Source organism: Podarcis vaucheri (genome assembly GCF_965113315.1).
Source record: "Podarcis vaucheri genome assembly, chromosome: 5".
NCBI lineage: Eukaryota > Metazoa > Chordata > Lepidosauria > Squamata > Lacertidae > Podarcis > Podarcis vaucheri.
Genome location: NC_138763.1, coordinates 35678806 through 35701231, shown reverse-complemented (window position 1 = coordinate 35701231; position 22426 = coordinate 35678806). Strand labels below are relative to the sequence as shown.

The 22426-nt window shown below is 40.7% G+C and overlaps 1 protein-coding gene across 7 annotated transcripts in view; it reads right to left on the bottom strand.

Moving 5' to 3' along the window:
* The window catches only part of PIK3CB (phosphatidylinositol-4,5-bisphosphate 3-kinase catalytic subunit beta), a 100704-nt gene that overhangs the window by 5006 nt on the left and 73272 nt on the right, over positions 1–22426 (bottom strand). For all 7 annotated transcript variants that reach the window (XM_082221733.1, XM_082221734.1, XM_082221732.1 and 4 more), the window contains 11 exons: positions 20568–20698; positions 19282–19335; positions 17892–18080; positions 15630–15751; positions 13841–13984; positions 12656–12755; positions 10457–10635; positions 9306–9415; positions 8533–8611; positions 2151–2318; positions 473–596 (listed from right to left, as the gene is read on the bottom strand). In XM_082221733.1, coding sequence (XP_082077859.1) covers positions 473–596; positions 2151–2318; positions 8533–8611; positions 9306–9415; positions 10457–10635; positions 12656–12755; positions 13841–13984; positions 15630–15751; positions 17892–18080; positions 19282–19335; positions 20568–20698 — 1400 coding nt within the window. The remainder of the gene's footprint in view (positions 1–472; positions 597–2150; positions 2319–8532; positions 8612–9305; positions 9416–10456; positions 10636–12655; positions 12756–13840; positions 13985–15629; positions 15752–17891; positions 18081–19281; positions 19336–20567; positions 20699–22426) is intronic.

Below are 22426 nucleotides of genomic sequence, written 5' to 3'. Positions count from 1 at the left end.
AATGTGTGGCTGATAGTTCAGCTTTTGCCACCAGCTGAAAACCCTTGTCTTCCTCCTTGCCTCTGGAGGAGATGGCAGTTGAGATAAGCAAACTATGTGGTATTTTCATAAGAAGCAACTGAAGCAATTCAGATTTTATTGCGTCACTGATTTCTGTATTGTTTTTAATTTACTGTGACCCGCTTGTGTGATTTGCTTGTGATAAATAGTAAAATCATAGAATCGTAGAGTTGGAAGGGACCCCGAGGGTTATCAAGTCCAACCCCTGCAAGACAGAAATTCCAACATGTGGTCCTCCATCCAATATGAAACCATACTGGACCCAGATTAGCTTTGCAACTGTGCTAGCAGTTTTATTTATAGGAGGGACAAAGGGTGGGATATAAATAAAATCAATACATACATTAGGTTCCAAGCAAAACATTTCCTCAAGAGGATCATGTAGTGCTTTGTTTGCCTACCATGACCTTACCTGGCCATTCTTCCTGACCATAATATTGTCACTATGTCTGTCTCCTATGCCCAGCACATAAGTAGCTACACAGTAGCCAGCGCAAGATAGAGTAAATGTCTCAATGGCTCGATCCAAATCATCTCTGAATTGAAAAGAAAAAATGGATTTTATTGGTATAAATGCATTTTGTTCAAATCCATGCTGCTTAAAATTAAAGATGAGAAACTAGCATTTCTTGAATTGCCCCTTGCACAGCATCAGGTAAGCATCTTCCTAGATAGAAGGCAAACACAAAATCTACCTTAGAGTCTCTTTGAATATAACCAGATAATGAAACATTGTGAGCTGTGTTTGTACGAGGGCCTTCCAATATGTGAAATTGCTGTGCAAATTTAATTCACAGAAAGAACACTGTAGAGAGCTACGCTTGTCCTTTATGAGATTTACTGTGAAAACATACAATGAACAGGCAATATGTTCATTGTTTGGCAACGGTAACGCATCAAGCACCTTGCTGACAACACAGAACACGCCTCTCACAATTATTGCCTGCAACTTTCAAAACTCTGCTCAGAAACACAGTGCTGAGGATCAGTTAAACTGGATCTCAGGATCTGAATGACTGCCTGGCTTGAAAAGACTGACTGCAGCTTTAAGCAAGGACACTGAAAGGAATGGTGACAGGAGACACTTAAAGCACCAGTGGCCAATCTTTTTGGAAAACTATGGGTGGTATCCAATGCTCTGGGTTCTGTTGGTGCAAGGATTTCCATTTATGCCATAGAGCTTCCACCCCTCTCTGTTTCCCACACTCTCCCCAAGTCTGTTCCAGAGAGTTGATTTAGGAGGCATGTGGGAGGGTGAGCAGGGAAAGAAAAGGGAGGGGAAGTTCAGGTGCATCCCAAAACCCCACCGCAATACATGGCATCTGTGCCTTGTGTCAGTTAACTCTGACTAAAATAAATTCTAAGGAAAGCAAAATAGACCTAGTGGACAGGACCATGGCTTCTACTATCTTTTGACTGAAACTGAATCCCAAGAAGAACAAACAAAGCCATCCATTTAATAAAAGGGATGGGTGAGGGGAGGAATTTCTCAAGGGGAGCATTACTGAAGAATGTTGGTTTTGATTACAATTTTAGGTGAACACTATGCAGGTGGAAATGATCTCTCCCTCCCTCCCTGGATGTCATGAAAGATCAGAGCATCCTTTATGCCTGATAGACCAGATTCCAACATGGAATTCTAGATATGTTGAAAAGTTCCACAAGGGTGGAAGTCAGGAGTTCCACACAGCCTGACACAATGAGGATCTTTTGGGATTTATTTTCCTGGGAGATAATGCCAGAGAGGTGCTGCTTTTCAATTAGCAGAAAAGAAAAAGAAGAAAGGCAGAGTGTGTGTGTGTTTCCAGCTTTATTTTTTATGAGTTAAATCACCCTTAGTAATTCAGTTCACCTGAATTTAATTCCATTCACTAACTTGCATTAGTTTATGGCTTCTGTTAAATATCTTGTTTTGCAATATGTTTCTTGGGGAAAGTACTCAAGGCCTGTGCTAACACAGTTAGATCTCACCACCAACATGCAAATTGTGATAGCTCACCTCTAATACACTGTAAAGGTCATTTGTGTGAACTGTGAGATGTCAATGTTTTATGAAAAATCCAACATCATAAAAATTTTTTACAGCTTACCCGGAATTGTATTCTTTAAGCCAATTTAAGAGAGCATCTTTGTTGAATGCAGCAGCAGCAGCAACATTACTACTATTTAGCTGAATGTCTGCAATTGTCTCAGAAGTAGAAACAACCTCAATTAAGCCAGAATGATCTCCTGTTGCTAAGCATCCATAAGGTAATATTCTGAGGAAAACAGAGAAATTATAAACAAATCAGAAACATGCTCAAAACAATTTCTCGGGAAAAATATATAGGTTAATTTGAAAGACTGGGTTAAAAAAACCAAACAACTATTGGAAACTCAACACAACATGTTGTCCAAGTTCTAGCATTTCAAAGAAGAGGGAGAAAAATCATAGTCTTGAAGTTCTAATATTCTGACAACAGATGGTGCTATTTCTTTTATTTATTCCTTCCAAGCTGCTACAATGGTATGTTGGCATAACGGAATATGTGGAAGAAGAAAGAAGCATGCAGACCTCACCAACACAAAAGAGAAACTCTTTGCAGTGAACGCAGAAGCAAGAGCCTAACCCTTATTGATTTTGTAAGGAAATTCAGTCACTTAAATATATGTGTCCCATTCGCAACTGACAAGTGGATCTTGCCAGTTTAAAATCAGTCACACTTTGCACTTAAAAGGCATTAAATAGCTTCTGGTGTACCAGCCACATGAAATGTCATTTGGGGAGCTTCATGAGATGAGGCTACTTACTTTAGCAAGGAACACAATTGTGGAAGGATAAAGCATCTGTATTCTGAAAAATGGATACACAGGATGGGGCAGTTGAATGAAGAAGTTCTTCAGGCTTTACGGGCTGGATAGTTTCATGTTTTGAATGGCACTGGAATGGATTTTTGTTTGGGATTTGTGGTATAAATTTGATTTTCTATTAAAGGGATGGGATAAAGGATGGCAGAATTGCCTGAAGTGGAAGGAAGGTTTTTTTGTTGTTTTTTTTTTTAAAAAAACAATTACCCGGAGTCTACAGAGTAGGATATATAATGAAACTTTTGTGGAGAATTAGAACATTATGAGAGAATTAAATGGATAAAAGCTCAATCTCAGCTTGATTTTCAAATAAACAACAACCTTTTACAGATTGCAAACATTCCTTTTGAAGAACATTCCCACCAAAGCCAAAGTTCAGTTCAATGTGTTTAAAACCAATGACCAATGTAGAGTTAAATAACGAGAAGCTGTTACTCCATCACTTAGGAAGCTGAATATTAATGCAAACGCAGCCAAGCCATGTTCATTGGACAGTTCCATTTTCAAAAAGCTCAGAGTAGAAGTCCAGCTATCCTCCTCCCCACTTGCTCTAAGTTTCCTACATTACAGGGCTGGCAAACCTCTGGCCATTCAGATGTTCTTTTGTCTCCACCTCCCATCACGTCAACAAACACAGCAAACAACATCTCACTCTCTGCCATCGCGCTCAATTCAACATTTCCCCACATAATAATAATGCTGAATCCCACCACCAACTCTAGGTGATCGCACAGCAGCTGCACTTCTGAAACTCCTGCTGCCACGATCTAAGGAAGTGCATGTGAGCCCTTATTACGACCTGAGAATCTTTGGGCAGGTTTTGTGAGGTTAAAGTGTGACGCTTGCTGCCTGCTGCACTTCGTGACATTTCAACCCACCCTTACTTGCAGTTTTCACTGGGCACGCTTCCAACAACTTCCCCTTCAAAAGCAGGCAATGATGAAAGCTGCTCAGCCCCCTGAGGATGGTGAGCTCACAACCAGAGGAAAAAACATCCTCGTCAGAGAGACAGCTTGACAGGAGTCAAGCTGGGGACAAATCCTCAGGGCCCTGGTCCACCTCATCCTTGCCTTCAACATCTGTCAGAGGGATTCTTTCGTCCCTATAAAAGAACTATATAAAGATAGCCTACTGACAGATCTATAAGCCACCCTGAGAAACGACTGCTATTTTCCTTCTGCAATGTCCGCCCCCCCTAAGGTCCACCTATCAGTTCAAGCCCTGCCTCTTTCAAATAAATTTGATGTGGTTTGGTGCTTTTCTTACATCACAATTAATCTTTGAATTTATAACCTTCTTTGTAACAAAGACAAGATTTTACCACAGGCTTGTTGCCATATTTTGAAAAGCAAAAAAGAGGGCACATTTGCTGACTTCTACTTTTAACTATGGATCGCTATGAAAACTCTCATTTTACACACCCATCAAAAAGAGGACATGTCCTGAAAAAAGAGGACACATGGCAACTCTAAGTCTGCTACAAGTTTTGTTTATCAGCCTCCATAATGAATAACTTTATTCTTCCCTTCATGGATTGTTGGGATGTGGGGTAGAGGGGATGAGTCAGCTCAGGAGTAAATTGCTTGCATTACACAGATCTTCATGATGCTGGTCTTGCCATTTCCCAAAGTCTTGGTTATTGGAGCACCCTAGAACCCATTAAATGTATTATATTTACCACTGTCTGTGTGATTCTTCCCTGATTTGGTGTCCTTTTGCCTACTTTTATTTGTTCCATAAATATATCCTTTCCATAGCCATGCCACATTTTTAACCATAAAAAGGAAACTTATTCCTCGTTATTAGTGTTGTCCCTTTTTCCTTAACAGAAGATCAATCCTTTAACGGCTACATGGCAGGCAGAAATTCAACAGGTGAAGCTTTAACCTGCCACTTCCACCTCCATGCTAACAGAATCATATGTGCTGAATTTTTGCCTTTGGGGTAATGGTTGAAAGCATAGAATGCCAATATAAAAAGGGAAAAGTTGGCAACCCTATTAATTAAAGGTAAATGTAAAGGTAAAGGGCCCTTGGATGGTTAAGCCCAGTCAAAAGTGACTATGGGGTTGTGGTGCTCATCTTGCTTCAGGCTGAGAGAGCTAGTGTTTGTCCACAGACAACTTTCTGGGTTATGTGGCCAGCATGACTAAACTACCTCTGGCACAATGGAACACCGTGACAGAAGCCAGAGCACACGGAAACACCGTTTACCTTCCTGCTGCATCGGTACCTATTTATCTACTTGCACTGGTGTGCTTTCAAGCTGCTAGGTTGGCAGAAGTTGGGACAAAGCAACAGGAGCTTACCCTGTTGCGCAGATTTGAATCACTGACCTTCTGATCAGCAAACCCAAGAGGCTCAGTGGTTTAGACCACAGTGCCACCTGGTCCCCTTTACCTTTTACCTTATTAATTAGAGTTAGTCTGATGACACACATCTGTACCCACTTTATAGACATCATTGTCAAAACTGGATTGAAAGCAGATATGGTAGTGCCAGACCAAGGGACTGAAGGCATGGAAAGCCAGGTAAGATCAACTTCTCTCCATTTGTTTGAAAGGGTGCACAGCCATCACCAATGATCCGGAGGTATTAGTAAAGTGAGCCCCAAGCATTTGGAGACTGAGTCAAGAATCCTGTTCCTCCTTGCAGTGACCGCTTTTGGTAATGTGGCAGGATACTGAACAAAAGTATGAGAATGAGAATATACATTCAGGATGACCTTATTCGGCAGACTCTTTAGTTTCATAATTTGTGGTTGTTGTTTTCCTTGGAATACTTAAGCACCAGAGCTTCCCAGGCACAGAATTCTTAGGGTATGCCACTTTCTCAGCAGATTGTAAAACTCCATAGTTCCAATCTTCAGAGGCTGGCCTGGTCATTCTGCTCTTTGCTTCCCTCTCTATGGAGAACAGGGCTTCAATGCAGTCATTGTCTTAGACCAGGCACCCTCAAACTCGGCCCTCCAGATGTTTTGGGACTACAATTCCCAACATCCATTGACCACTGGTCCTGTTAGCTAGGGATGATGGGAGCTGTAGTTCCAAAACTTCTGGAGGGCCGAGTTTGGGGATGCCTGTCTTAGACCAACCTTCTTCAACCTGCGGGCCTTCAGATATTCTCAGAGTACAACTACCACCATCCCCAAACATTAGGGCATGTTGGCTGGCTGATGGCAGCTATAGTAAAAAAATATCTGGAGGATACCAATATAATGTAGATGTATTGTTAATGAGGACCACCCTCCCCAACTCCCCCCCCCCAAGAAAAGCGTGGACAAACATCTGCCGGGGTGGCAGCTGAGGAATCCAGCAGAAGGCTCTATGTCTGAGCAGAAGCAGACTATGCCCCATTTTCTCCAACCTAGATAAAAAAGTATTCAGTCGTTCCTGTAGGTTTTGGTTAACCTAAACACCTCTTACAGATTCCAACATTGCAATTAAAAGGGGGTATAAAAATAAGCACAAGGATTTCTGATGGAGTTTTTCTCAGCTCATTTAGCCTACCATTCCTTTTTTTTAAACAAAACAAAACAAAAACCCTAACATTATTTGGAAAAAAAGATTGACACATAAGACACTTATTATAACAGCTGGTCAATCATTTCCTGGAAGATTTAAAAAGTAACCTTTGAACTGCCTCATCCTACTCCACTTCCTTAAGTCAGCCTCAGATAAGAGTGAATCAGAGAAATCATTTCAAATAACTCTTCCAAACTCAGCGCTGATTGCCAACAAAGTATGTGGGCGAGATTTATAAGCTCCACCCTACATTAGGGAGGCAGCAAATGCAAAACAACTGCTCAACCTTCTCATTTTTATTGTTTGACATATGCCAGATAGGAAGACCTCACCCTAACTCTTAGCAAAATTCAAGCTGCTTATTTGGAAGAAAAGTATCTCCAAATATTTTTCCTGTTACCAAAAGAGATGGTAAATCAATATATGACTTCAGAGAAAATAAACACTCATCTGTTTACCCTGAAGGAAGCAAATAAACTTCCTGAAATAATCTATATTTAAATTCTTCTGATACCAGAGACATAATTAAAGAGAACCTCTTCGTGAATAGCATATTTGCCTGATGGGTCACTGTTTTACAACTGCCGCTCTTATCTGCGTGGGCTATGGCTGTGTGTCTGAAGCTCATTCTGTTTGTTCAACTCCTACAAAAAATATTTAAGATATGAGCTTAAGATCACCATCTGGTGTGTCAGGAATACACTTCCTAGCTTTGTAAAACAATGTGCACAGTAGCAAGTAAAATAAGCAAATACTGTAGAGTCCTATTAACTTACGGCACAGTAATACTCCTATGTAAGACACTCTGGTCCAGGAGACAAGGGACCATGTATGCGACAAACGGCCAACAGAAGCACTTCAGAGTGTTTGGAAGCCACATTGTTTATTCTCATGTAATGTTAAGAACCACAGTTTAGTGCAGCAGCAGGGAACCAAATAGACTTCTCATCTGGCGCTCCCTCCCTATTCTCTGGTCCACATCCCTTTAGACTGCTGCCCATGATAGGGTCTTTTTACAATGGCACTGAAGCTCTGAAATTCCCTTCTGGAAGATGTTTATTCAGGACTCTTTTCTGTTGGGGCTATTCTGAAGTCAGGCCAAGGCTGACTTCAGGGTTATGTTTGCAGTTTCAGGGTACGTTTAGGATCTCTTCTGAAAGTTGCAGGGCTCCTCCCCAAAGCTCATATTTTGGGGTCTTTACATTTTTGTTTTTTTAATGCTAATTTGATTGATTTGGGTTTTATGTTTTAAAATGGAATGCAACTATTTCAGTAAGTAAAATAAAACAGTGATTTGGAGAGGGAAGTGACTGCAGGTGGAAAAAGTGGAAACCACTAAATTTCAAGAGCAGGATTCAAGATGCACGCATGCATTTTGTTTAAACTTTTTTATGTAATCTGATATTTACCGTACTTATTTATTTTGTTTATTCAGGAGGATCAAGTTGACTCGTATTTGCAATTGCACCATTTACCAGGGGTAGCGTCCTTCCCCATTTTATTGCTAAGTGTGCTTTTTTTGCAACTGTGGCCCAGCTCTCACAGCAATCCTGCAGAGGGCTAGAACTTGTTACTGTGCAGAGAGATGTACTGCCTCCTAGATATCTTTGCAATATATAATGTGTCCCACAATGGTGGGCATTTTGCTAGCGATTGAATATGGACAGCACAAATCATGGTATCATACAAAAACACCTACAATGCATGGAAGGCTCGATGAGGAGGTGTAGTCACAGACGGCTCTGCAATGCAACACTCAAACAGCTGAGATGCTGCTGGAGATGAGAGGAACTCAGTTCACAACTTCCTTATAGCAAAGTGGGCAGCAGTGAATCTGCATAAAGCCATACACAGCTCAGGACCCAAATGTTATTTGCACTGCCAAAACTAACACAAGAATATAGAATCATACAATGAAGAAGACATACCATAGGTCTAATATCACCCCCTACCAAGAAGTTAAAAATGAACAATATAAAAAGTGCAGCCATCTGAAGCAGACTCTTTGCCATGCCCAACATGTTCACAGTCTAATTATACATCTCTGAAAAGCAAGAGCTTGGCAAGAACACAGAAAATCTAGTAACTGCAGGCACTCTCACCGAAGATCTAGACCAGCTTCTTTCCACAGTAAATCCATCAGGCGTAACATCTGAAGGGTTAACATGTCTTGGCGTAGATCTGCAAAACAGGAAGGCATGATTTTATCAAATAGCTGCTACTAAGAAATTTGAATTAGAGACCAACAGTGTTATGTGCATTGCAACAAACACAAATTAATTCAAGGCAATTTGTTCAAACCTTTAATTCAGGGACGGAGAACCTTTGGCCTTCTGGATGTTAAATCAGCCACACCCACCATGGTTAATGGTGAAGAATAATGGAAGCTATATGATGGAAGCTGTAGTCCAGAAATATCTAGAAAGCCACAGGTCCCCGACCCCTGCCTTAATCACAGTGGTGAAGTTAAATGGAGCCATGAATAAACCCTCTTCTTCCCAGACTGTACAGTGGTACCTCGGGTTACATACGCTTCAGGTTACAGACTCCACTAATCCAGAAATAGTGCTTCAGGTTAAGAACTTTGCTTCAGGATGAGAACTGAAATCGTGCTCTAGCGGCGTGGCAGCAGCAGGTGACCCCATTAGCTAAAGTGGTGCTTCAGGTTAAGAACAGTTTCAGGTTAAGTACGGACCTCCGTCACGAATTAAGTACTTAACCCAAGGTACCACTGTATTGTGGTACAAACAGCACCGAAATGATAGAATTTATCCAGTGCTCTTTCACTTAACAAAACTAAAGGATTGCATTGGTAACAGTAGCACAATTAAGATAATAGCAGTAAGGGGGGAGGGGAGCTGTTTTGTTTACTTACCATCTCCATTTTTAAAGATGATCCCTACCAGATCTCCCCCAAACACTTTGTTGTTGTATACGATCCATAAGGGCTTCATTTTAGAGTCCATGTATTTACATTTCTCCACACTAGGCCAAAGTGTAATAAATAATGTTAGTGGCTTAAAAAGGGAAATGAACAATCGCCCTAAATGTAGCAGGGTAAAAATAACTCTGAAGGTAACTCAGTAACAGAACACTGCAACTTGGACAAATGCCTTAAAAAACTTTCATTTTGCTGCTACTGTATAAGGTACACTGGCAAGTTGGCATGTTCTGTATATGGGGTATGTCGCATATATAGAGAGTCAACTCAACTGCTCCACTAGTGGAAGCCAGCACAAGGTCTCCTGCTAACATAAATAGAGTCCCCCTGCTTTCCCAAATCTAGAGGGCTGGGAGAACCCTCAGAATGGCATATCGGGGAGGAGACGGGAATTTGTTCCATCAGGCAAGCAGAAAAGCTTGCATGGATGGAATAACCTCCTTAGTGATACATTGAATTCCACACTGAAACCCATAGATCTTGGATCTCTATCTGGCAGCTACCAAGGCAAGAAAATAAGTGTCCATATTAACTTAGAAAACATATTTCATTTTTTACACACACACACACACACACACATTCTCCCTATCTGGATTAGGGTCTGAAAGACAAAGGGTAAGTGTGGGTGCGAAGGAAAATGTGTGACATTGATTAAATGTCAACACATCAGCCTTAGCTTTGCATTTTCAGGCTTTGTGGAGCTTGTGCCAACATGAGATAGCCTTAAACTGGTAGGTTTTCTGATAATTTAATATATCTTTTGTCAGTCACTGATTGCTGACTTGAAGGTGGCACATTATTATTCAAGGTATTGTAAGAACACATTTTAAGTACGAAAGGTCAATCACAAAAATCTTTAGTCCAAACCAAAACAGGCATCTTAACCTTAGGAAGCCAGAGATTTGCTTACATAGCCAGGTCAAAGCATGAGGGAGTTGTCAGCCACATGAAGACATGCCGCCTTGTGTGCCAACGCATCTGCTGAGCAATGCAGCCAACAGAAGTCAAAGAGCAAGAGCCTTCTGCTTGTCTGCTTCCACCTAAGAGCTACAGCGTACATAAAAGCAAGAGACCACTTCACTTACTACAGTTCTGAAAGCAAAACGGAAGGATTCAGAGGGGACTGAAGATTGGAAAGGGCTTCTTTGTAGGTCCTTTGTTTTAAACAGGTGTGCATTGCATCTTTTCCTTTGGCTCTGCTTTGTTTCACAGCATTCAGTTTTATTATACTATTCAAAGTCTTCATCTTATTCAGTGCTTCAACCTGAAATAAATTTGCAAAATAGATTTTAATTTCTAAATCTCTGTGAGGTCAAAGACTAAGTCAATCAAAATGGAAGGGATCAATCTTGTAGAAAACACTGCATTACCCTCGATTCTGACTGGGCAGCAATGACATTGAAAGGACCCCCATTATCTGCACTGCCCATCTGGCGCAAAGTCAGCACCATGGGATAAAGCTGTGAAAAAGCAGCTTCCACACAGGTGCTTTTTTAATGTGAAAAGGATCCTTAAGTACCTAGATCAGGCATAGGCAAACTTTGGCCCTCCAGATGTTTTGGAACTACAATTCCCATCATCACTAGCTAACAAGACCAGTGGTCAGGGATGATGGGAATTGTAGTCTCAAAACATCTGGAGGGCCAGAGTTTGCCTATGCCTGACTTAGATCCAAAAAAAGCTTAATGTTTATGTCATCTCGTCTGTCAGGGTCACCAGGAAAATATTTTGCTCATTCCATTAATTCAGATGCATGCCTGATTGTTTCAATGTGATCACAAGACTCCCCATCCTTAGCTATTTCTCTCTGCCCTTGTGCCTTCGAAACCCAGATGAAAGCTTACATGCTAAATCCAAGCCAAAATAGAGGCTCTGTTTTTGGCAAACGTCAGTCACAAACACAAATCCCCCTGCAACTTCTGCTTTGCTGTTTCTCCCAGTTATCTCCAACTATTATCTACTTACTGTTGGGAGTTTCTAGGAGGAAGCAGCTGGGGTGCCTTGAAAATAATTAAGTGTTAACACTGCAAAAGTGTTGTGCACCTCTGCAGCTCCAACATAGATCAATTCCCTTATTATTAAGCGAACTAAGTTTGGGATAGGAGGCTGCGTAGGTTTCTCTCCACCAGTACTGATTCACTTTCAAATTTACAGTTTTTATTTTGCTGTAAAATTTACCTTAATGCATCAGGCACAGTTCAAGGGCTGAAACTTTCTTACAGATAAGCTGATTTATGCCTGGCAGGATGCTGTGGAAGCTGTATGGAGTTTGATTACAGAAGAGAGGCAGTGGAGACCTGTCAGGTCAGCCATCTGTCAAAACCCAAAGCTCCCTAATTTCCACAATTCCAGGAGCTGTGCAAACATCAGCAACAAGGGAACAAAATGCAACCTGTGCTATACAAACAGGAACTTTTTGAAGTATTTCTACTTTGTATTTCTTCCGTGTTTGCACAGTTGGGAATTTTTTGCGCCCCTTCTTTGATTGCACTGACATGCACTTCCTTCTCTAAAGTGCACAGAAATGTCACAGTCCCAAAGCCTATCATTGCTGAAATATGCTTAAGACTCCCCATTCCCTTTTAGGAGTTCATTCAAACGCATTTGTAAGAAAGAAAACATTTTCAATGCTCCAAGCTAAATAGTTTTCTTTTGCAATGCAGATTCCATTAGAACTGCTGAATTCAGGTAATTATGGTTGCACAGGAAAAAACCACACACATCTAAATTTTTGCCAACCTACAAATCAACTATAAATAGCACCATTTTCAAAATTATTTCATTAGAAAAGACCAGTGCTTTTTTTTTAAATTGCATGCATGCAAAGATTACCACTGCTATGCTAGGCGGTGTTTAAGCCTAACACAAAAGGGCAGAATCAGACTGACTGCTAAAATTCCAGATTATGTCCAGGACACCTGTTTATACATCATAGTACCCATCTATCCTCTCTTTGCTCATCTCATTCCTATTCACAGGCAGCATTTGCATGTCTCAGTAAACCATAGTTAATGATTTACTATGAACATGGAGATGGCTCCTCTCCTAGGAAGAGAAGACACAACAAACCATAATCCCTGTCTTAGTGTTATGCCCTGAAACCACAATATTAAGCCATACTTTGTTTTTGGTTTAGTATCATGGTTTGTCTGATAGGGGAACAGTGGAGTGGGAGCATTCTCCATGTACATAGTAAACTGTTTCTGTGATGTGCAATGTGCAACCTGGACCATCATCGCATCTCCAGGAGTGACTTGAAGGTAAGGATTTAAAATAAGCAATACCTGTCTGGAAAGTACTTTCATGTGAGCAATGCTTCCACGGCAGTAAGCTTCAAGTATCACACCAAACTGCACTGAAATGGCAGGTATGTGCACTTCTGATCTACAAGAAAAGAGGAAAAAACCCTCCATGTACAAATACGTCTCTCGCAGTCATTCTACATAATTAGGGAGTTGTACGATGGATGTAACAATATCATGTCAGTGTCTTAAAAATAAAGAAATTCAAAGTCAAGTGGGCATGTATCCCTTTCATGATACAGCTGTGACCTCAACTCCTTTGCAAAACAGCTGCCCATCCCATGCTCCAAGTGAAGCATTCTGAACTCTCAAATCATACCTTGCTAAAAGGAATAAAAATGAGTAGACATGAGTCTTTTATGAAGTCAGTCAAAAATACAGGAAACAGAGCGGGAGTCAAACGTTTTGGCAGGCACCTTCCTATGTGGGAGGGTTTTCTCCTGACTTCTCTTCTACATTGTTAGCTTATTTTGTAGTAGAAGGAATGCATGCTGGAGCCTTGCCAGAAAGATGGGTTTCTGATGGGTTACGGTGCCGCAGCAGCATCTACCATCTTTCTGAAGTCCTTCTTCACTGCTGTTCAACGTGGCAGTGAGACAACTGGGGAAGAGCATAGCTGGAAGGGAAATCTCAAGCACTCTCCCTCCCATATGGCAGACTGTATTCTTCTCCCTAACAGCATCTCTTATTTTACATAGACAGGCTAGGACCATTTCTTCTTTGAAGGCAGAGAACATGTCAAAAGGTGGCAAGAAGAAAGTTAATCTAAAGCCAGGAGTTAGGTGGAGTTTTAGATATTTTTGCTTTTACTTTGTAGAATTTATAAGCTACTTAATTGTAAAAAAGCAAACAAACAGACAAAACAGCCTGAAAACGGTTTACAAATTTTCCTACACCCTTGCTGGAAGATTCATCTAGATCCCTTTTGGTGCCTGAGACATTAGCTCAGCCTTAAGAGTTTCTCATCACATCTATTAGGGCTAAGAAACTTGGTCTCAGAACAGGAGATTCTTCATTTTCCAGTTTTTCTGACATAACATATAAATGAATGGAGGATGACACTAGTCTCAAGGACACCAAAATCATGGTATCAGTAAATTGCTACAGAAGTTCTGGGGAAGAGAGATAATTTATACGTGTGCATGTCAATAGATGACCAAGCCTTACCTCAAATGCCAAAACAGCACCTGTCCTATCCTCCTATTTGCCAGAGCTTTCTCTAGCAGGAACCTGGAGAGAGCACAGTCGAGAAAAGGTTCATATTTCAATACTTGCACAAGCTGCAGAAGATACTGAGAAAGTTCTTCATCACTGGAAGAAGATAAAGAAAACCCAAGAAACTAGCTTAGTTGTGGGAAGATGCATTAAATGAACAGGAGGGAAATTCTCAACATGAAGTGCATCAGATTAGAAACATGTTCATGATATATGAAGCAAATGGATGATGTGCAATGAATAAAAGCAGAGGATAGGAACCAGAAGGATTTAAACAGCAGCAACATTTATTATCATTCATAGCACATATCTCTGATAGATGGACAAAGTATTCAATATCAGTCATATGAATTTGTCTTAAAGATCATCAGGCAAGTTCAGTAACTGCTTTCTGGCTTTCCTGTGCTTACAACATCTTTAAAAAAAAAAGATAGTTTGCAGCTGTTTGGGTTTGAAATGAAATTTGAAGTAATGGGTTGTTTGTTTGTTTTTTTAACCTAAGGATGAAACATTATTCAGTTATTTATTTATGAAAAAGAATAACTATTACAGGTGACAAAATAAAACTCTGCTGAACTACCAAATAATTCACTGTAACTTAAGGGGTTCTTCTCAGCTACTTACAGCCCAGCAAAAAAAAAAAGGAAAAAAATGTCCAAACAAATTAACATGTTGTACAGTGACTAAAACTGCTCTCCTGAAAAGTATGTCAAATGAAAAGTCACCCCCCCCAAAAAAAATTACATAGGCATTCAATTATTTGATCGCATCAAGGAGTTAATAATGAATATACCTAGAATGAATTCAAAGAAATCTAAGAACAACACTATCAGCAGTACTGGTTCATTACACAAGTCTAGACCAGCCTGATAGAGCAAATCACCTTGTTTACATTTTACTGAAGTCAAAATATGTTGTTAACAATTTAGCCTTGAAAATAATACAAAAATGTTGTACATCACATCCAGTACTCCTGAGAAGTCAAGGGAAATAGGAGCATAGCAGCATTGCAACTGATAATATCCCATTTCTTTCCTGGAGCAAAAATGGCATTAAGCCCATAAATATTTTAAGTAGATAATTAAAAAAAAAAAACCCAGCTGAGAAGCTTCTTGAAAATACATAGTTTTTAACATCCACAAGCAAATTGGATGTACGCATGGCAAACTTAAGCATGCTTACTCAAAAGTACGTTTCACGATTTTCAGTGAAGCCTATTCCCAGATGTTTGGATAGGACTGTAGACAGAGGACATCAGTGACATACATAGGTACGGAGGTGAGAAAATGGATTCAATTCACATTTAAAGATGAACCTACCAAATCCACACTTTCTGAAACAATGCACAAACTGAAGCTTTGCCCTCCTTCAAAATCTGCACTTCTCTGAGTTCTGAAAAGCAGTTCTCCAGTTAAGTAATGTGTGAAAGCATTATATTCTAGGCAAACCTTTAAAAAACCATCAGCTTTCCTTAAGGCTTTTGACCCAGATACCAAAGGAAGCCTTCTTCTGTCTCAACTGGACAGCACTTCCCAAAGGAGGACCACCCACTCTGGTTCCACTGATACGATCAGTAAACTGGGATCGCAGCCTAGCCCACAGCTGGACACTGAAGAGGCTGCCTGCTCCTTAATTTGTAAGATTTATTTCATGCAGGGTGAAAGTCACCGAGTCTTTTCATTGTGGCTGCATTTTAATTCTTTGAGTCAGCTGTTGAAATAAAAGTTGCCAGCAAACTCACCTCATCTGCCTTAAACAGCCCACGGCATATTCTCTTACATATTGATCTGGATAATTGAAATCCAATAACTCTAATGCTTCTCTGGGAGGCAGCTTGGACCATATCTGGAGAAGAGCCTGAAGCTGTTAAGGAAAATAAACACACACATAACTAAGCAAGACTAAATAGATACATGTTTAAGAATATACATGGGCAGATTTCCTGAGGAAGGAAGGTGAACTGTGTTCAACAACTATATAGCATAAATCACAGGTACCCTTCCCCACCCCTGACTTTAGAGAAAGCCGTAATTCAGGGGGTGCATTTCTATTTTCATCTAGGTGGAACTGCAATTGGGAAAAAGAGGCTGGGAATAGCTGGCATTGCTTTTCTAGCAGCAGCAGCAGAACAACTGCCCACCAGAGGGCAGAACAGAACATGCACAAAGATCTGAGTATGGCTAATGAAGCAGCAGAGGAAAAATGGGCAAAGGAGGTGTTTGTGGGGAGGGCAACAAATCAGATGTGGCATCAGATAAGACACTTAGGATTATCTGGAGCTCCTTCTATGATGTGTTGCCACTTGATAGAATCATTCATTTAGTATAGTTGTCTGATCTTGACTGTGAGGCAGGCAATTTAGTTCAACCCTGAAGAATTAATTACAGATTCTAGAAAGCCTGGGGCTAGTTTTATACAGCAAACTCTCATATGCATCAACCTGCTGTCCACATGTAGAATGTGAGGGTCTGTCTTTTGCACTGATCCAGATTATCTGCTTAGGACTAATTAACTGTGGACATTAGGCCTGGCCCGGGTAATATCTGGTTTTCAACACTGTGTCAACAGCTAAATACTGTGATATGCTGGTATATCATGATGTCTGACTCTGGAATGTATCTCAGTTGTTTCTTCCTCCCCACCTCAGGGGAGACAGAGGGGTGGGGGGCTTCCTCAAAGGCAGGCAGGCAGGCAGAGCCTGAGAAGCTTCTGTTTAGTGTCAGAAAGATGCTAAGTCTTCCTGGATTTCAGAAGCAGAGTCAGGAATAGTCACTGCTACTTGTGTGCAATGCTTGTGCATCTTCTATGAAGTGGCACAATTACTATATGTAGGAATACCAGACAGGTGATACTGACCCACAAAATACATGTTTGTTTGGAAATACGTATAAGGGGAATTAGTACGTGTGTAGTGTTTCCATAGGAGCTGGCAAGCCTAAACTGGCAAAATGCAAGCTTTAGCAGTTAAGAGCAGGGATGGATCATAGAATCATAGAGTTGGAAGAGACCACAAGGGCCATCGAGTCCAACCCCCTGCCAAGCAGGAAACACCATCAGAGCACTCCTGACATATGGTTGTCAAGCCTCTGCTTAAAGACCTCCAAAGTAGGAGACTCCGCCACACTCCTTGGCAGCAAATTCCACTGTCGAACAGCTCTTACTGTCAGGAAGTTCTTCCTAATGTTTAGGTGGAATCTTCTTTCTTGTAGTTTGGATCCATTGCTCCGTGTCCGCTTCTCTGGAGCAGCAGAAAACAACCTTTCTCCCTCCTCTATGTGACATCCTTTTATATATTTGAACATGGCTATCATATCACCCCTTAACCTCCTCTTCTCCAGGCTAAACATGCCCAGCTCCCTAAGCCGTTCCTCATAAGGCATCGTTTCCAGGCCTTTGACCATTTTGGTTGCCCTCCTCTGGACACGTTCCAGTTTGTCAGTGTCCTTCTTGAATTGTGGTGCCCAGAACTGGACACAGTACTCCAGGTGAGGTCTGACCAGAGCAGAATACAGTGGCACTATTACTGTTACTATTACTATTACTATTACTGTTACTATTACTATTACAGAATACAGTGGCACTATTATTTGTAGCCCTCCAGAGTTGGTGGATTGCTACTCTAATCACCCCTGATGGTTGGGCCAAGCTGACTTGGGCTGGTGTGTGTTCAGCAATCAGGAAACCACAGGCACCCACCCCTGAGTCAGTGCCTTGTTCACATTAGGTTGACCCTATCTATAGCAGTAGGTAAATAATCTCTTCTTTTTCAGATCAAGCACTGCTGACCAAGAGGGTGCAGAGCAGTAGCTATGCAAAGTCCACTAAAAACAAGGAAGAATGTTGTGGCACCTTAGAAGACCTAAGAAAAAGACGATCCATTTAATGGCAGTTGGTTTCACTGATGAGCAGTTAACGGCAATTAAAATAAAATCTCCCACAATTGCTCACATTCTGCCCCTGGCATTACTATTATTGCTGTACAGGTATTTCTTTTTCCTCTTACCTGAGCAACATCTTCAAGTTTGTTCCATTTGACAGAGAGCAACAGCTTTGGTAGGGATTGTGGGAAGTTTTCACGACAGTCATACCGTAAAGTCCAAATGAGATCCATTTCATTTTCACACAGCTGAGACAAGGGGTCCCTTTCCATGATCTCCTTTAGCTCAATGTAGAACTTTTTGCCACCACGGCCCTTTGGTTAAAGGTCGAGAACCACCGTTTACAAGTTATGCATATAACACTGAGACAAATGTGCCTGTTTCTATACTGCATGTCCAAATGGCATGAAGCTAGAACAGCATGAACTCTCCTTGCTAGCAACTAATGTGCATTATACAAGGTGAGTCTTTTAAAAGAGGCCCCATGGAACACGTGTACTCTGTATCCACGGGGCCTCTTTTAAAGGACTCACCCTGTATATATTTTAATACTCACCTTTAGCAAGTGTGCACTTCAACACTAGAGGGCACTACTGCTATTTCCCCGTTTAATCTGGGAAATATTTCTGCTGAGCCACGCTGGAGGCTTATATTTGCTGCACAGGCACTGTAGATGTCTCTAGACCCACACAACTGATGAAAATTGAGCAGTTCTAGCAACTTAAATGCTCGTATGCAAATGATGAAAAAGAGCACATGAAGCCAAAGCCAAAACTGATGAACAAGTCACTAATACTTTAAAACTAAAGCAGTTTTGCAGGTAATGCTAAAAACTGACTTTTGCATTTCCAACATCTGTTATTGAACTGTAACAACCACCACCACCACCAAAGACTTAACATTTTAAAATGACTATACATGCTATCTCTTCTGACTTACTATTCCACATTAATTAAACATGTGTACAGAAGATGTTTCAGTGGGTTTCAAATGGAGCTTTATATATCATGAGTGGCAAAAATTGTTTATAAAGTCTCCACATTCAAGAGGCTATTAGCATGTGAATTTATTATCTACATTCAAGTTGCGTAAAATAGAATGGGGTATTCTTAGAAGATCAGTTATTCAGATGGAATATTTTGTTGATATAATTAATTTTTATTAGTAAGGAATTTGTGCACTATGCTGAATGGCATATTATTTAAGCTATAATTTCACAACATTAAAATTATAGGCTATGACAACCAATCTGTTCAAATTTGTTTAGGATTCCAAATTTGCAATCATTTTAAAAATATGACCATAATGTGGGCTTGGCCTTCAGTGGGTTGTAGGGAAATGAACAGGTTTTGTGTGTTTACCCTGTCCTTTAAAAATATAATTTTGAAAGTGCAGAACAACTTCACTACAGCTTAAAGAGATGCTGTCAGGACAAGCAGCGGGAGGGTAATAAAAATACATCTTGTTCTAAGTCTTAAATGGGGGAAGGATAATTGTTTCACCTTTGATACTTACTGCCATACCAGAGCTATCATTATTTCTTGCAATTTCAGCTGCCTTTTCAAGTATCTGCAACAACAAACACCAGACAGGAATTAAATGACAATGTTGGAGAACAGTGAAATTAAAGATGATCAAACAGTACGATCTCTATACTTTGAAAAGTCATGTAAGTAAATAAAATATTTATGCTCTTCTTTCCCAAATCCGTTAGCTAAGTGCAGTATATAAATGCGTGTGCCACAATACTCCTACGTAAACAAAGTGCATAATTCAACAGGGACTGGATTAGTGCACTGCATCTTCTAACGCACAACAACAGAACTGAAAACAGCCTCATGTACGGAAAGAATTAGCCCAGGAGCACCTAGACTCTGAAACACTACGGTCCCCAAAAGGTCAGATTTATTTTGGCTAGAGTTGTGCACTCTGTGATCCCCCAAGTTTAAAACATTTCTCTTACACTTTTCCATTTGGCAGAACTGTAATCGAAAATCCTTGGGTTCAACAGCCTTGATACATTTGCAGTAGACGTAGGAAAATTGACATGGGTCATCAGCTTGGCTCAGATTATACTCTGGTCTCCAAGATGGGTACATTTGTTGACTGATTCTTAAGATGGAGTTATATATCACCCTTGGTTAAAATTAGCACTAATAGGAGGGCAGTTATGCCGAAACAGTGGAAAGCCCCAAAATGGGGTACTCTGAGGAGGGAGCTAAGCCAGCCCAAGATCTGCTGGATCCTGAGATGCTCTTATAGCTGGTACTGGCTGGCAACAAGCTTGATCACTGCACCAGTCTGGAGCGGGTACAGGGATCAGGGATGATCTGCCTGTCCGCCACCCTGCCACCATGAGTGGCCAGGATGTGGGTCTGCTGCTCTGCAGAGCTTTGGTGGCAGCAGCAGGGAACTGGAATTGTTCTGTTACTGAATTACACTTAGTCATAACCAAGGGAAATGTTAGTCATGACTAACTTCATTCCCACTGATTTTTTGTGACTAACCTGCAGGGTAATCACATACATTTCTACTCAGAAGCCCCAGTGTGTATAGAATTGAATCCTTTGTGAGCAGTGTGTTTATGTGTGCATGTGCATGTGTGTGCACATGTGCATCTGCGTACATGCAGTTAGCCAAAATGTTTTCCAAGTTTAGTCAACTTTTTGTAGACACATATTCATATACTTGAGTGTCGTTACAACAGCAACAACTGAGAAGCAACTCTGTAAAGTTGGAGAGAATGCATTCAGGATCATGCATGGAAGAAAAGAAAATACAAGAACCCATAACAATCTTACCTTATCAAAGGGAGGGTAATAAATAGGAAATTTGGAATATTCTTGAAATTTGATCTGCAAAGCTGTTGCATTTTCAGTGTATGGATTTGTCTGTACAGTTCCCATTGGATTCAACATTTCTTCAAGTTCATCTAGGCAACCAGAATACACATTTTGTGTTTATATTTAATAGCATTCAATCTGTAGCATAGCTAAACAAAATTCAAGTCTGTGTTAAATGTATACTAACAAGGCAGGCAGGCCACATTAGCAGAAAAGCTCCCAGAGCCACAGTAAAAGCCTCAAGTAAGCAGAGCCAACTTTTATTTCCTATATAATTTTAATTTTAGAGTTGCGTTTTAAAAGTTACAAGGCAAGCAAGGCAAGCTGGGAGAGGTGGTCAACTTCCACTGATGACTTTCATAGAAATCCAACACACATTCTACCCATCCATGGCCCCCCACCCTGAAACGAAGTGCAATAATTTCATCAACAGAAGTGTTCTTCTATTCCTGGACCATTCCCATCTAGGCGTAAGAGATACCTTCTAATTCAATGTAGAAACAAGTTTACAAATCCCAGAGGTTGGAAAAGTCTACAGTGGTCTACTTCTATTTTAAATCCATAATAAAAATGGAGCAGACTTGCTATAACAGAAGTGACGAGGACATGAATTAAGTTCCATTCAGGATTAACCCTACTGTGTTGGATTTCAAGTTCTGATATCCTGTTTCAGTGGTAGATGTTGGACATGTCATTAGCTTCATATTGAACATGGTGACTGGTTTACAGTCATACCTCATGTTACGTTTGCTTCAGGTTATGTTTTTTGGGGGGGTTGCGGAACACAGGAAACCTGGAAGTACCGGAACAGGTCACTTCTGGGTTTTGCCGCTCGTGCAGAAGCACCAAATTGTGCCGGCGCCTACACAGACATGGCACTTCAGCTTGTGAACGCTGCGGGTTGCGGACATGCCTCCGTCACGGATTATGTCCACAACTCGAGGTTCCACTGTAGTTATAAAGCTATTGCCAAATGTATGGTACAACAGGCCTTGCTCCCAGTTAAGTGTACGTGGCAAGTGTAGCCAATGGGACCCTCCAGATGTTGCTAGATGTGGTTAGGGATGCGGTCCAACAACATCTCAAGGGCACAGCGCTGGCTACCCTTTCTGTGCAGAAGACTGCAGCCTTCGTGGACTTGAGGACCAGTGGGTTTGGAATAATGTACTGGCAGCACAGAGATAACTCTTTCCTTTAAACCAAGGAGCACACACAAGTCAATGAAATGGTTTGGCACTATTTTAACCAGAAATTTCTGCTAAAACTTTGATGTGAGGGTGGGGATTACTTTTGGGGCTGTATTTGTTTCTTTTTCTAAAGAGAGGAAAAGCTAGCAATTCCATTCCAGGGATACGATATCTGTTATAAAAAAAGACATTCACTTTTTGCTATGTTCTGCATTTTAAAAGAACCTCAAATTGCAAAAAAGGCAAAATGTTTAGTCAGCAGGAACTGGTAAGGATCCATTGAATTAATAATGCCAATTCAGTCTGTAGTCATGCAGTGATTATCCTATAGAATGGCTACTATTCCAGACCAAGTTATTTCATGCATTCAGCCAAAGCTGCACCTTAGCTGAACAGTTGCTCCAAGCCCATGTCAGATGAGTTAAGTGAAAAACATTGGAGTCAAAATTTGCCATAATAGTGCTTTTCCTGCACAAAGAAATTTCTTTATTTTACCTCAAAGTAACATTTGCATTTTTTATATTACGAGGCATATTTTATTATCCATATTCTATTTGCGTTTTATAAGCATAAGACACTGAACTCTGTATTACAGGAAGTACTGAATGGATTGTGATCTGATGTTACGAA